Source organism: Notamacropus eugenii, chromosome 4 (assembly GCF_028372415.1).
Source record: "Notamacropus eugenii isolate mMacEug1 chromosome 4, mMacEug1.pri_v2, whole genome shotgun sequence".
Taxonomy (NCBI): Eukaryota; Metazoa; Chordata; class Mammalia; order Diprotodontia; family Macropodidae; genus Notamacropus; species Notamacropus eugenii.
In genome coordinates this window covers 79311559-79327198 of record NC_092875.1, presented here as the reverse complement: position 1 = coordinate 79327198, position 15640 = coordinate 79311559, and the positions used below count along the sequence as shown (strand labels likewise).

General features: G+C 40.9%; 1 protein-coding gene across 1 annotated transcript; it reads right to left on the bottom strand.

The window, feature by feature from the left end:
• Positions 1-4419: 4419 nt before the first annotated feature.
• Positions 4420-12327, bottom strand: LOC140500095 (beta-1,3-galactosyltransferase 2-like). The gene is made up of 2 exons (XM_072602375.1): positions 11983-12327; positions 4420-11033 (listed from the first exon to the last, which is right to left on the bottom strand). The coding sequence occupies exon 2, from the start codon at positions 11016-11018 to the stop codon at positions 9966-9968; it is 1053 nt and encodes a 350-aa protein (XP_072458476.1). The 5' UTR covers positions 11019-11033; positions 11983-12327; the 3' UTR covers positions 4420-9965.
• Positions 12328-15640: the final 3313 nt, after the last annotated feature.

Below are 15640 nucleotides of genomic sequence, written 5' to 3'. Positions count from 1 at the left end.
CTTTCTGAGGAAAGTCTTCACATGCTTGAGTTAGACAGCCCCCTAACTCACTGACAGGTCTGAGGACTGTTAATTACAATCGATCTGACTTAGCCCATCTTCTGAGATCATTTTTCAGGATGTGGTCTTTGTGAATGATACAGCTTCTTAGAGCCACAGGTGAGAGTTGGGTGACAGGTGGGGGCAGCCCTGAAAAGTGTTCAGCAAGCCCTCACACCAGAGGAGGCAGAAGGAGAACTCAAAGAAGCCACCTGAATGTAGAAAGTACCAGGATGCCCAATCCCACCCTACCCCTCATCAACTGGAAAATTAGAATAACTGCTTCTGAGTTAGCTAAGAGCCAACTGATGCCAAACAGCGTCTGCAACTACTGGGAGCTCATTAAAGGGGAGCTATGGAACTTCTGGGAGCTGATTAGAAGAAAGCAGAACTCTCCTCCTTTGTGAAGATGGCTTAGATGACTTCCCTTAAGCGCCATCAATAACTGAAGAAGGAGGAATCTTAAAGACTTGTCTATATTGCCCTTTACTGCCCTCTATGGCTCTAGAGGAGAAAATAAACTTTCCATTTACTATGAAGAAAGAAAAGAAAGAAAGAAAGGAAGGAAGGAAGAAAGAAAGAAAGAAAGAAAGAAAGAAAGAAAGAAAGAAAGAAAGAAAGAAAGAAAGAAAGAAAGAAAGAAAGAAAGAAAGAAAGAAAGAAAGAAAGAAAGAAAGAAAGAAAGAAAGAAAAGAAAGAAAGAAAAGAAAAGAAAGGAAGGAAGGAAGGAAGGAAAGAAGGAAGGAAAGAAGGAAGGAAGAAAAGAGAAAGAGAGAGAGAGAGAGAGAGAGAGAAAGGAAGGAAGGAAGAAGACCATTGCAATAGTCCAGGTAACAGGTGATAAGGGACTGAACTAAAGCAGAGACTGCACAGGAAGAGACACACCATGGAGGCTGAATCAGCAAGATTTAGGAATTAGTAATTACATGGGGGTGAGGGTAGATATGAGAACGGTCTTTAAGTATTTGGAAGACTGTTAAAAGGAAAAACCAGACTTGGTCTGCTTGGGAGCAGAGGTAGAACCAGGAGCCATGTGGTAGAAGTTGCAAAAGGGGCAAATTTAGGTTCAGTATGAGAAATTTATTTATTTTTTAACAATTAGGGCTATCCCAGTGTATGATGGTCTGCCTCAAAAGACAGTAAGATAGCCCTTCACTAGAGGTCTTTAAGCAAAGCCTGGATGACCATTTGCTGGTGTGTCTCATGTCTCTTTGGCTTTAGAGGGCTTCTGAGGTCCCTCCCAAGTCAGAAAACCATAATAATAATAATTGATTATTATTAATAGCTAGCACTGATATAGTACTTCACACATGTGACTTTATTTGATCCTCACAAGCCTGTGAGGTGCTATGATTATTCCCCATTTTACAGATGAGGAGACTAAGGCAGGATTTGAACTCAGCTTTTCTTGACTCCAGGTCCACTTAGCTTATTCACCAACATCCCTTGTTGCCCCTATGCCACGTAGTTGCCTGAATAAAAGTCTGGATGAGATTCTTTGATTCTACAAATGGTCATCTCCTTTGAGAAACCTTTCCTGTGCCCTTCCCCCAAAGGACCTTCCCCTTTTGACCTCACACAGCATTTTGGTTGGCCCCTCTCTAATGTACTTATCACAGTATTATATATTATGGTTACCTACAGAACGTATTGTAAGTGCAGCTTGAGGACCTTTCAAAAGTAGACTCATAAAGTGACCTCATACAGGTCAAGGCAGTCTTTGGATCAGCATCTACTAAAACTGCATCTCCCATGCTGTGGTTTTCCTTTTAACTGGTCGGGACAAATTAACTTAAATCAAAGGTATTTAATTAAACAGAAGAGTTATCTCTTTTCCCCCAACCACAGGGGCTGGTATCTCAGCTAGAAAACCTTTAGGTCTTAAATTACTCCCAACCCATTCTCCTAGATTCCCATGGCTGGTGGCCTCACTGGACACCTCCTTGTCCACTGAGCTGCTATTGCCATCTACTGATTCTTTCCTGAATTGCTACTACTTGGTAAATGCTTCTCACTCCTATTTGAGCATCTTCATAGCCTAGGCAGAGGTTCACACTTCTTTATCTTGGGCAGCTAGGTGGTGTGGTGGATAGAAGGGTTGGACCTGGAGTCAGGAAGACCAGAGTTGAAATCCAGCCTCAGACACTTTCTGACTGGGTGACCTTGGGCACTTAACCTCGATCTGCTTCATTTTCCTCCACTTTAAGATGAGGACTTACCTTCCAGGACTGTGAGGACCAAATAAGATAATAGTTGCAAAGTGACTGGAACATAGTAAGCATCTAATAAATGCTGGCTTCCTTCCATATATGATTGAACCAGAACAGCAAAAAGTCCCTTAGCTGAAAATCTATCTTTTGAATGGTTTTTGCTTTCCTTTAGGTACAATTCCCTAAGTCTAGTCTGCTATTTTAGTTGGGGAGAAGAAATTCCTTTCAAAGCCCATCATGCCCCTGAATTCTGGACTAAGACAATGAAAATTATTTCACTTTAGCAGGGCAGGAGGAGGCTACCTCCACCTGGTGATATTTGTCCTACGTTCCAGCAGGAATGGCAAAAAAAAAAAAAAAATTTAAATTATTTCTCTCCTTAAATGAGATAGCATAAAAAAGAAAAAGACTTCGAGGAAGATCCCAATGTCAATTAGGCAATTCCTCTGTGGAAGACGTATCAGAGAATATGAATTAGCATTGTACAAAATAGAAGTCATCAGTAGGTTGGGATCTTTGATGATGGACAATGTATCCACACCGATAAGATGGATGATACATCTGTTGAGTTACATGACAGGTGCTAGCAATATATGAATGTGACAGTGTAGTCACACCTGGATCATTCCCCTGCCTTCTTCACTCTATACAGAGTAGCAGACTGTCATTTAACAAATTAATTAGTCACCCAGTTATGGGACAAAGGATACAGTTTGATTCCCAGATGATACTAGCCTATATCAGAGGCTAGCAGGCATGCACTTTTCACTATGACTCCAGTGTTCCTCACTATTCTCCAGATGGCACTCTGAATACACACAAATAACTGATTCTCTCTCCTGCTGGCCTGGTTGGCTGGGGCTGGCACCCGGTTTCTTATAAACTTAGGAATATGACATGGAATAGTCTCAAAATTCACCAAAAAAAAGTCCTCCTCATCTCTTCTCTAAGCCCTCATTTCCTGCCTTCTCTTCTCATTTGTGCTCCCAATAATAGAATTTAACAATTCACATCTTATAATATAATTTGTGCACCAATCAGACTGGCTAATATGAAAAAACAGGACGATGATAACTGTTGGAGAAGATGTGGGAGAGTTGGAACACTAATTCATTGTTGGTGGAGTTGTGAGCTGATTCAACCATTCTGGAGAGCAATTTGGAACTATGTCCAAAGGGCCACAAAAATGTGCATACCCTTGACCCAGCAATATCCCTTCTAGGACTGTATCCCCAAGAGATCATAAAAGTGGGAAAGGGTCCCACATGTACAAAATATTTATAGCAGCACTCTTTGTGGTGGTCAAAAACTGGAAACCAAGGGGACGCCCATCAATTGGGGAATGGCTGAATAAATTGTGGTATATGAATGTAATGAAATACTATTGTGCTATAAGAAATGATGAACAGGAAGACTTCAGAGAGGCCTGGAAAGACTTTATATGGAGTGATGCTGAGTGAAAGGAGCAGAATCAGGAAAACTTTGTACACAGCAACAACCACAGTGTGAGAGGAATTTTTCTGGTAGACTTAGTACTTCATTGCAATGCAAGGACTTCAAAAATTCCCAATGCACTCTTGAGGCAAAATACCTTCCACATCCAGAGAAAGAATTATTGAACTGGATCACAGAATGAAGCAGACCTTTTTCTTTTGTATTATGTTTTATGGTTTCTCCCATTCATTTTAATTCCTCTATGAACATAACTAAGGTGAAAATTATTTAATGGGAATGTATGGGTAGAACCTATATAAAATTGTGTGCCGTCTCAGGGAGGGAGTGGGGATGGAGGGGGAAGGAGGGGAGGGAGGGGGAAAATCTAAGATATATGGAAGTGATTGTAGAACACTGAAAACAAAATAATTTAATTTTTTTTAAAAGAGAATAATGAAGAACTAAATAGATGTTTGTTGACTGACTCATTTGAAGTGGCAACAACTGGGGAATGTCCTTTTGCTCTTAAGAACGAAAACCCAAATACTCTCCCCGCCAAGCCAGTTAGGACCTTGACAAGAAGTTTCTTCAACAAAGGAAAAGGAAATCTGAAGATACTAAGAAAATTGTGCCTGCACATATTTTCTATCTTCTCTCCAGCGTTGCTTATCGATTACCTTCTGTAACATCTGGGAAGCATTAGAAAAGGCTGTATATAGAAAAACCTGTACTATATATCTAATATAGTATATAAGTTAGATAACTATAGTTATCTCTATGTCTTTTTGTTCACCTTGATTGTGAGCTTTATGAGAACAGAGAAACTCTCTTAGCTTAATGTATCTTAGCAAGCCTATCCCTGTGCTCTCTACTTGTAAGTGCCTAGTAAATATGTGAAACACATAAGTGTTTCAGTTGGACTTGACAAGATTTTATTTTAATATCCCTTGGCTGGTCATAGCCTCACCTTGGCTCAGTAATGGAAGGAAGGAAAGGGAGAAGGGAGATAGGGAGGAAAAAGGAAGAAGGAAAGGCAAGAGGGTAGGAAGGAGGTAGTGAATAAAGAAAAAAGAGGGAGGGGGTAGAGGGAATAAAAAAGGAAGGAAGGAGAGGATAGAAAGAAGGTAGAAAGGAGGAGGATAGAGAGGGAGAAAAGGAAAAAGGGGGGAATAAAGAAAGGAGGGAGAGGATGGAGGGGATGAAGAAAGGAAGCAAAGAATGAAGGAAGGAAGGAAGGAAGGAAGGAAGGAAGGAAGGAAGGAAGGAAGGAAGGAAGGAAGGAAGTTGACTGTTATGACAGACTCATAGAAGAGGTCAGGACATCCTCTACTGGGTTATCTGAGATGGATTTGTGAAAGACATTCCTAGACTTGAATTAGAAGGACCCAGCCACAAGAGGGGACCTGGAGCACAGGTATTTACACCATGCAAGGAGTTGGAGCTCAGCTTTTGGAGGGACCAAGGAGCCTTATGGATATTCCTATCCTCCTCCATGGATTTCAACCCATTCTTCCCTGCATGGAAGGACAGAGTTGGTGTGTCTAACTGGGGAAATGTGGTAATACTGAAAAACGGTCATAAATAGAAGTTACCCATAGACCCTGGGCACTATCTTTTAAGCTCTCCAGTCTCAGACCAAGGCAGAGACCCCAAGATGTGGCATTATAGGTCCAGAAATCCCACTTCAGTTCTAAAATTCTCACGAGGGATGATGAAGGGAGATCTGCTTAGTTCAATCCCCCTTCCATTCCTTCCCACCAGAAAGTGTCTTTTGTCTGCCTCTAGAGCTGCTAACAAGGGCTAAGGAGTGATGAAGCTTGCCATCTGCTTGGGTGTCCTGTTTGGCTCTTATTCCAGAGTATTGACAGGGAGGAGAGGGCCATGGTATTACTTTGGTGAGATTGGAAATGAGCCTTCTTCTCCTGCCACACCTGGGAAGATCCTAGATGAATTTAATTCTCCCTTCTGAGTATACCTATTCTGATGCTGAAGGGCTACATTTCTGGGGAGGGGGAAAATGGAAATAATCTCAGGTTCCCACCATCAAGTTATGATAATCCTATCAAGGCTAAGAGGGGCACTTCAGTCTCAGGACTCTTCAGAGCCTGGCAGCTATGCCTCCCCAAAGCTAATTTGTCCAAAGAGAGAGTGTGAGCACCTTCCCCTAACTACCCCAACGCATTTCCTGATACTGAGTTGGAGTTAAAGTTGGAAGTGACTTCAGAGTATGTTTAGCCAAGACTTCTCATTTTATAAATGAGACAACTAAGGGACAGAGACTGGGGCTAATCCTACCAGCTCACATTTTTAAGTTTGCAAATGCTCCACATATCTTATTTCATTTCATCCTCATGGCAGACCTTTGAGATAGAAGGCAATCAAAACCCAAAGGTAACTGATTTGTCTATCTCCTAGGTATCTGAGGTAGGATTTAGATAGATGTCCTAATGGCTCCAAATCCTGCACTGTGACTTAGCTGAAGTCATATAGGAAGAGGATGGCCTTATTGACACCTAGGTTGTGAGCCTGAGTGACCAGGAATATAGTGGCACCCTAGAAAGGGATAAGGATCTTAGCAAGAGGGAAAAGGTTCAGAGGAATTCAGATTTGGACATATTGAGTTTTAGATGTTTACAAGGACATCCAGCTCAAGATGTCTAAAATAGGCAGTTAGAGATGTGAGACTGGAGGTCAGGAAAATGTTGGGACTGGACAAATGAATCTGAGAGTAGTTTACATGGAGATAGTAAGTGAAACCATGCTAAGCTTAATGTGATCATCAAGTGAATTAGAGTGAGGAGAGAAGAGAATCTAGAACCTGACCTCAGGGGACCCTCAATATTAAAAGGCAAGCAAGTGCTCACTTAGTTTTGGTTTCAAAATCTCAAGAGACAGAGAGGCCGCTACCTCTTGGAAAAAAAAGTCCATTAGGTCTAGGATAGCTCTTATTTTTAAAAATTCATTATTTATGTTTTTAACTTTTTTTTTAATGAGTTCTGAATTCTCTCCCTTGCTCCCTCCACCTCTTATTGTGAAGGCAAGAAATGTGATATCAATCATACATGAGAAATCGTACAAAGCATATCTCCATATTGGCTATGTTTCACAAAAAGCAAGAAAATTAAAAAACTGAAAAATTACACTTCAGTTTGCATTCAGACTCCATCACTTTTTTCTCTGGAGGTAGATAGTCTGTTCCATCATAAGTACATCAGAATTGTCTTGGATTATTGTATTGATCAGAATAACTAAGTCATTCACAGTTGATCATCATATGCTGTTAACGTACTATATTCTCCTGGTTCTGCTCACTTCACTTTGCACATATGTCTTCCCAGGTTTTTCTGAAAGCATTCTGCTCACCATTTCTTAAAGCACATTAATATTCCATCACAATCATATACCACAACTTATTCAGCCATTCCCCACTTGATGAGCATCTCCTCAGTTTCCAATTCTTTGCCACCACAAAAAAGCTGCTGTAAATATTTTTATACATATAGATCATTTTTCTTCTTCTTTGATCCCTTTGGAATATTGACCTGGTAGTGGTATCAAAGGATATGCACAGTTTTATAGCTCTTTGGGCATGGTTCTAAATTACTCTCTAGAATGGTTGGCTCAGTTTACAACTCCATCAACAATGCATTAGTGTCCGAATATTCCCATATCCCCTCTAATATTTGTTATTTTCCTTTTCCGTCATATTAGTCAATCTGATAAGTATGAGATAGTACCTCAGAGTTGTTTTAATTTACATTTCTCTAATAAATGGTGATTTGGGTGTTTTTATATATGGCTATAAATAGCTTGGATTTCTTCTGAAAACTGCCAGTTCATATCCTTTGACCATTTCCCAATTGGGAATGGATCATATTCTTATAAATTCTACTCAGCTCTCTCTATATCTGAGAAATGAGGCTTTTATCAGAGGAACTTGCTTTAGAATTTTTTTCCCCAGGTTCCTTTTGATCTTCACTGTAATGGGTTTTAGTTGTGTAAACCCTTTTTAGTTTAATGTAACTAAAATTATCTATTTTACCCCTTCTGATCCTCTCTGTCTCTCTCTGTCTCTCTGTCTCTGTCTCTGTCTCTCTCTGTCTGTCTGTCTGTCTGTCTGTCTGTCTGTCTCTCTCTCTCTCTCTCTCTCTCTCTCTCTCCATCATTTAATCAAAAATTCTTCCCTTCTCCATAGGTCTGACAAGAAAACTATTCCTTGTTCCCCTAATTTGTTTATGATATCGCCTGCTATCACTAAATTATGTACTCATTTTGACCTTATCTTGATATATAGTGTGAGATATTGATTTATACCTAGTTTTTGCTAAACCTTTTTCTAGTTTTCCCAGTAATTTTTATCAATTAGTGAGTTCTTTTCTCAAAATCTTGAATTTTGGGGTTTATCAAATGCCAAATTACTATGGTCTAATTACTACTATATATTGTGTACCTTTTCTACTCTGCTTATCCAACATTTTATTTCTTAGCTAGTACTAGATTGTTTTAAAGGTTACTTATTACAATTTGAGATCTGGTACTGCTCGACCATCTTCCTTTACATTTTTTCCCCATTTATTCCTTTGCTCTTCCAGATTAATTTTATTATTTTTTCTAGCTCTATAAAATAATTTTTGATAATTTGATTGGTATATCACTGAAGAAGTAAATTAATTGAGACAGAATTGTCAACTTTATTATACTGGCTTAGGCTACCCATGAGCAATTCATATTTTTCCAGTTAGATCTGTCTTTATGTGTGTGAAAAGTGTTTTGTTATTTTGTTCCTATAGTCCTTAGGTTTGTCTAGGCAAGTAGACTCCCAAGTATCTTATATTGTCTGTAGTTATTTTAAATGGAATTTCTCTTTCTATTTCTTCTGATTGGTTTTTGTTGGCAATGTATGGAAATGCTGATAATTTGTGTGAATTTATTTTATATCCTGAAACTTTGCTAAAATTATTCATTGTTTCAACTACTTTTGTACTTAAGTCTCCAGGATTATCTTAGTATACCATAATATCATGTGCAACAAGTGACACTTTTGTTTCCTCATTGCCAGTTCTAATTCCCTCCATTTCTTTTTCTTCTCACCACCATAACTAAAGTTTCTAGCACAACATTGAATGCAAATGGACTTACTTACTTCACCTCTTATCTTATTGGGAAGGTTTCTAGGTAATCCATAATACAAATAATGCCTGCTGATGAATTTTGATAGATACTACTTATTATTTTAAGGCAAGCTCCATTTATTCCTATGCTTTCTAGTATTTTAAATTAGAATGAGTGTTGTAATTTGTTAAAAGTTTTTCTGCATCTATTGAGACAATCATATGATTTTTATTGTTTTTATTATTAATAGGGTCAATTTTGCTGATAGTTTTCCTACTACTGAACCAGCCTTGCATTCCCACCTGGTCATAATGTATGAACAATATATATCTGTGATATTTGTGACTTAGTTTGATAAACCCAAAGATTCACAATTTGTGATATATTTCTATAATCTGCTTCCTAGAACTGTATTTAAAAGTTTGCATCAATATTCCTTAGAGAAATTGATCTATAGTTTCCTTTCTCTGGTTTTGCTTTTCCTGGTTTAGCTGTCATAAAAGGAAGTTGGTGGGACTCCTTCTTAAGGCAATTCTTACTGTTAGGTTTCCCTAAAATGAAAAACTAAAGCTTTAACAGAAAGGAAGATAGCTTTAGAATCCAGATCTCCAGACTCCCCATTGGAGAGGTTCTTTCTACTTCCACACTACCTCTTTGTATGCATTCTTTTGGATATGTATTATGCACAACCTATCTACAGAGAATTGGGGCCAGGAAATAGGACCATAGCACTTAGAAATGGAAGGAAACTTGGAGATGTGCAACCCTTTTGTTTTAAGTATGGGAAAAAAATAAAGCCCAAAAAAGGTACAAGATTTGCTGTGGCCATATAGGTAGCAACTCACAGAGCTGGGATTCTGACCCACGACCTCTGACTCCAAATCGATTGTTTACCCCACGTATTTTGCTTACTACTAAAATCAGAACTGAAGGATAAATTCACAATCAATTCTGGGTTTCCGTATCAAGAGACCCAGACACAGAGGGAACTCTGAAGACTTAGCCATGACTAAAGGAGGACAGATCCATTGGATCATTTGTCCATTTGTCTTAGGAGTCAGGGGTTGGCCTGGAAGACCTTCTATGGAGGGGAGCAGTGACCACTACCTTCACTCAACTCAGAGGAAGAGGAATGAAAGCAAGCGGAATATGGGTCCTTGTTTCAGCCCTTCATGCCACAGGGCAGGTCATATTGACTCTCTGGAAATCTGGCCAAATTTGCAGCAGTTCCTGGGGCTGGAATTGGTGAACCAGGGCAAGTCGGTGAAAGGCACAGTGTTCATACTTTAGTGAATACATATGAAAGGCATTAAGGGGAGAAGGAGTGGGCTTCACCCCCAGCTGCTGTAAGCACAAGCCCACAAACACATCCTCCAAGAAGATGACCTTGAGAGTCTGGGCCACAGCCAGGATCCTGAGGGCTAAAGATCCAGACAGAACATAGCCAGGACCCCCACAGTAAGGTGGGTACTTATCTGATGAATATAGCTCTGGAGGCATGTACCACTTGTAAGCTGGATTCCGAATAGGAGCTGCATTTCTGTATATGTGTCCTGTGATAAAGTCAGGCCGTGGGGGTCCATTGGGCTGAAGCACCTGCCATACCAGAAAACTGGGGTTTAGAAATACATCACCATCCACCTTGAGAACATAGTGGGCATTGGGACAGTACCTGGCCATCCACTCCAGCCCCATGAGGACCTTGACAGTCAAATTGTGATATGTATCCAGGAAGCCCAGCTGGAGGAGATCCCCATGCTCCTTGTCTTCTTCTTCTAAGAGGGTTTGAAGTTCCTTGGTGAAAAGAGGTGGGGGCAGACCAAGCACAAAGAGGCAGCAAATGACCACACCAGGAACCAAAGTTTCATTGCCCCATGTTTCCCGGATGACTTGGCGCACCCCCACATCCTGGGGCCGGGTCATCACCAGCATAAGCAGGAAGGGGGCACCTCTGGCACCCTCACACTTATTAGGGTGGTTGAGTAAAAAAGGATAGGGGTAAGGGTACTTAATGTCCAACGGATGTGGTGTCTGAGTCTGCCACTCAAATTTCCTTAGGGAAAGACTCACTATCTCCCCAGCCAACTCTGTGGAGACCAAGGACCTCAAATCCATGGAAGGAGTCCGGAAATCTACAAACTGATACACCAGCAGTACCAGCAGCCCCCCAAAGGCTGTGCTCAGCAGAGCCCCCAGCATGAGATGGGTCCTGATCAGTCTCATGTTGCCAAGGTTGTCCTGGGTAGAGAGGAGTAAGAGACCTGCTCAGTGCTGGGTGCAAGGCTCCACACAACCCCAGTTTCTGCTCAGATATCCAGGCCCTTCCCCTCCCTCCCTCTGTGGGGCAGCTATTTCCTGGTGTGGGGGTCCCCCACGTTTGTAGATCCGGCAACAACAGGAAAGATAAGGGCATGGGAATAGGGAAAAAGACTCCCCCAATCCACTTTGTGCTAGGCCAGCTGCCAATTTAGGAATGAAGGAAAAGGAAGAGGGAAAGGTCAGAAGGATTAGGGAGCCTGCACTGCAGGGGCTGGGGGGTGGGAAGAGCCCTGATGTGGGAGCTGAGAGCCCTGGGGCTTAGTAGGCTCAGCTCTGCCACTGACTTCTCCTCTTGGGGCTTCATGTTTCCCCATCTGTGAAATGAGGGGAGTTGGCCCAAATGACTTCTAAGTTCCCTTCCAGCCAGGAGAGAGGTTAAAGGACTTCAAGCAGAAGGGGCCCCACCTGAGTCCCCAGTGCCCGGCTGTGCAGGGAAGTTTGGGGCGAAGGATGACAGGGGCTATCCCTCTGATCCCCTTCAGAGAACTCTGGTGTGAAAAGCAGGAATCATTTGAATTTGCTGTTTCGTTCTTTACTTATTCCTCTCTTATCTAAAGTTCTCTGTTCCCTCCAGACCTAGAACCAGCCATGGCCTCTGAGCCTCAAGTTCACCCCCCACCCTGGTATTTGAGATCCAGCCCTGAAAAAGCCAAACTCTTTCCTGAAAAAGAACCCTGCCCTTCCCCTATCCCATCCCACTACCATCCATCCCAGCCTGTTTCCCAGGGCTTCCCAGGGCTGAGAAGAGGCAGACTCTTGGGTTATTGCTTTGAAAAACCCAGAATCTTGGCCATTGATATTCTCCAAGCTCCTTCTCTCAGATTCCCTCCAGTGAGTCCCATCCCCTCTAGCGCAGTAGGGTCCTCACCCTCTTCTCTGCCCGGATGCCTGAGATGTGGTGTCAGCAGAAGGACAACTCTGAGGGGACTGCCAGGCATCTGTCCAGGTAGAGACGGATATGGGAGGAGTGAGAAGGTGGGAGGGGGAGGAAACCTGCCCAGCAGTGAGCACACTTGTAAGTGTTGGGTGTGGCAGATCACCCAAGCAACCAGCCAGTTTAGCCTTGCCTGGAATCCAGAGGATTGGAAATGGTTGGACAGGAGATCTAAGGCGACTGAGGCAGCAGCAAGACTGCCTCAGCTTGGGGGAGGTGGTGTGGGGGAGGAGGACAAAGGGAAGAGGGATAAAACAGGGTCTGTTAAAATAATAGTAATAACAGCAATATTTATATAGTATTGTAAATGTACAGTACAATGTTTAAGCTACATTACCTCATTTTAACTCCAAAAAACAAAATAGTAACCCCTTTGGGGTAGGCTCTACAAGGCCCGCTACTCACATTTTGCACGTAGAGGGAAAAGCATTTCAGCATGCCAAAGCAATTGTTGTTGTGGCAATTTTCCACTCCTGCGCTGATGTACCTGTTCCTACAGAGGCACTGGAAAAGACAGGTGAGTTGGTACCAAAGTCCAGCCAGTGTGGACATTCATCTTGTAGCGCACTGACTTCAATGTAGCCTCAGTGTAGGGTTAGAAATGTAAAATCATTCTCCAATGTATCCTGAAAGATTTAATGCAGTTTTAAGCTACTAAATCCTAAGATATAGCACTTGACATATATTATCTTATCAATTTATATAGCTTGACTTGTCTTTTCCTCCCACTTCTCAGGAAGGTTCTTATCCCCTTCCCAACTTCCTAGAAGCCAAAAGGAAAATACACTCACATTTTGGTTTAAAATATATTCATTTTGTTCTCTGTACATTTTAGAAATGAGGCCTTTATCACAGACATGACTTGCAAAAATTCTTTCCCAGTTTTCTGCTTCCCTCCTAATCTTGGTTGTATTGGGTTTGTTTGTGCAAAAACTTTTCAATTTAATGTAATAAATATTATCCATTTTGTACTTGTACAAGAACACAAGGCATTCCCCAATTGATAAATGGTCAAAGGATATGAACAAGGAATTTTCAGAGAAAGAAATTACAACTATCTATAATCATATGAAAAAATGCTCTAAATCACGATTGATTAGAGGAATGTATATCAAAACAACTCTGAGGTACCATATCAGACCTATCATATTGGCTAACATGACAAAACAGGAAGATGATAAATGTTGGAGAAGATGGGGGAGAGCTGGAACAATAATTCCTTGTTTGTGAAACTGTGAGCTGATCCAACCATTCTGGAGAGCAATTTGGAACTATGCCCAAAGGGCTACAAAAATGTGCATATACTTTGACCCAGCAATACTGCTTCTAGGACTCTATCCCAAAGAGGTCATAGAAATGGGAAAGGGTCCCACATGTACAAAAATATTTACAGTAGCTCTCTTTGTGGTGGCCAAAAACTGGAAATCGAGGAGATGTCCATCAGTTGGGGAATGGCTGAATTGTGGTATATGAACCTGATGGAATACTATTGTACTATGAGAACTGATGAAAAAGAAGACTTCAGAGAGAAGAATGGAAAAATGGAAGATAATGTGAAATATCTCATTGGAAAAACAACAGACCTGGAAAATAGATCCAGGAGAGACAATTTAAAAATTATGGGACTACCTGAAAGCCATGATCAAAAGAAGAGCCTAGACATCATCCTTCATGAAATTATCAAGGAAAACTGCCCTGAGATTCTAGAACCAGAGGGCAAAATAAATATTCAAGGAATCCACAGAACACCGCCTGAAAGAGATCCAAAAAGAGAAACTCCTAGGAACATTGTGGCCAAATTCCAGAGTTCCCAGGTCAAGGAGAAAATACTGCAGGCAGCTAGAAAGAAACAATTCAAGTATTGTGGAAATACAATCAGGATAACACAAGATCTAGCAGCCTCTACATTAAGGGATCGAAGGGCATGGAACAGTATATTCCAGAAGTCAAAGGAACTAGGACTAAAACCAAGAATCACCTACCCAGCAAAACTGACTATAATACTTCAAGGGAAAAAATGGTCTTTCAATGAAATAGAGGATTTTCAAGTATTCTTGATGAAAAGACCAGAGCTGAAAAGAAAATTTGACTTTCAAACACAAGAATGAAGAGAACCATGAAAAGGTGAACAGCAAAGTGAAGTCATAAGGGACTTACTAAAGCTGAACTGTTTACATTCCTACATGGAAAGACAATATTTGTAACTCTTGAAACATTTCAGTATCTGGGTACTGGGTGGGATTACACATGCACACATGCTCACATACATAGAGACAGAGTGCACAGAGTGAATTGAATAGGTTGGGATCATATCTTTAAAACAAAATGAAATCAAGCAGTGAGAGAGAAATATATTGGGAAGAGAAAGGGAGAAATTGAATGGGGCAAATTATCTCTCATAAAAGAGGCAATCAAAAGACTCATTAGTGGAGGGATAAAGAGGGGAGGTGAGAGAAAAACATGAAGTCTACTCTCATCACATTCCACTAAAGAAAAGAATAAAGTGCACACTCATTTTGGTAGGAAAACCTATTTCACAATACAGGAAAGTGGGGGATAAGGGGACAAGCAGGGTGGGGGGGATGATAGAAGGCAGGGCATGAGGAGGAGAGTGCAATCCGAGGTCGACACTCATGGGGAGGGATAGGATCAAAAGAGAATAGAAGTAATGGGGGACAGGATAGGATGGAGGGAAATATAGTTAGTCCTATACAACACAACTATTATGGAAGTCATTTGCAAAACTACACAGATATGGCCTATATTGAATTGCTTGCCTTCCAAAGGGAAGGGGTGGGGAGGGAGGGAGGAAGAGAAGTTGGAACTCAAAGTGTTAGGATCAACTGTCGAGTAATGGTCTTGCCACTAGGAAATAAGAAAAACAGGTAAAGGGGTATAGAAAGCTATCTGCCCCTACAGGACAAAAGAGAAGATGGAGACAAGGGCAGAGAGGGATGATAGAAGAGAGAGAAGATTGGTCATAGGGGCAATTAGAATGCTTGGTGTTTGGGGGGGGAGGGGATAAAAGGGGAGAAAATTTGTAACCCAAAATTTTGTGAAAATGAATGTTAAAAGTTAAATAAATAAATTTAATAATAAAAAAAAAAAAAAAGAAAGAAAAAGAAGACTTCAGAGAAGCCTGGAAAGGCTTATATGAACTGATGCTGAATGAAAGGAGCAGAACCAGGAGAACTTTGGACATAGCAACAAACACAGTGTGTGAGGAATTTTTCTGGTAGACTTACTACTTCATTGAAATGCATGGACTTAAAAAATTTCCAAGGGACTCTTGACGTAAAATGCCTTCCCCATCCAGAGAAAGAACTACAAAATCAGATCTCAGATAGAAACGACCATTTTCTTTTGTATTATACTTTGTTCTGTTTTGTTTTATGGTTTCTCCTGTTCATTTTAATTCTTCTATGCAATGCATGTAATAAGAATGTATGTGTAAAAGCTATGTAAGATTGTATGCCGTCTCAGGGAGGGAGGTGGGAGGGAGGATGGAATGAGCGAGGAGTGGAAAAAAATCTAAGATATATGGAAGTGATTGTCAAACACTGAAAAATAATAAAATAATTCAATTTTTAAA

Coding starts and splice junctions, on each gene's coding strand:
- LOC140500095 (XM_072602375.1), bottom strand. CDS start 11,018: ATGAGACTGATCAGGACCCATCTCATGCTGGGGGCTCTGCTGAGCACA.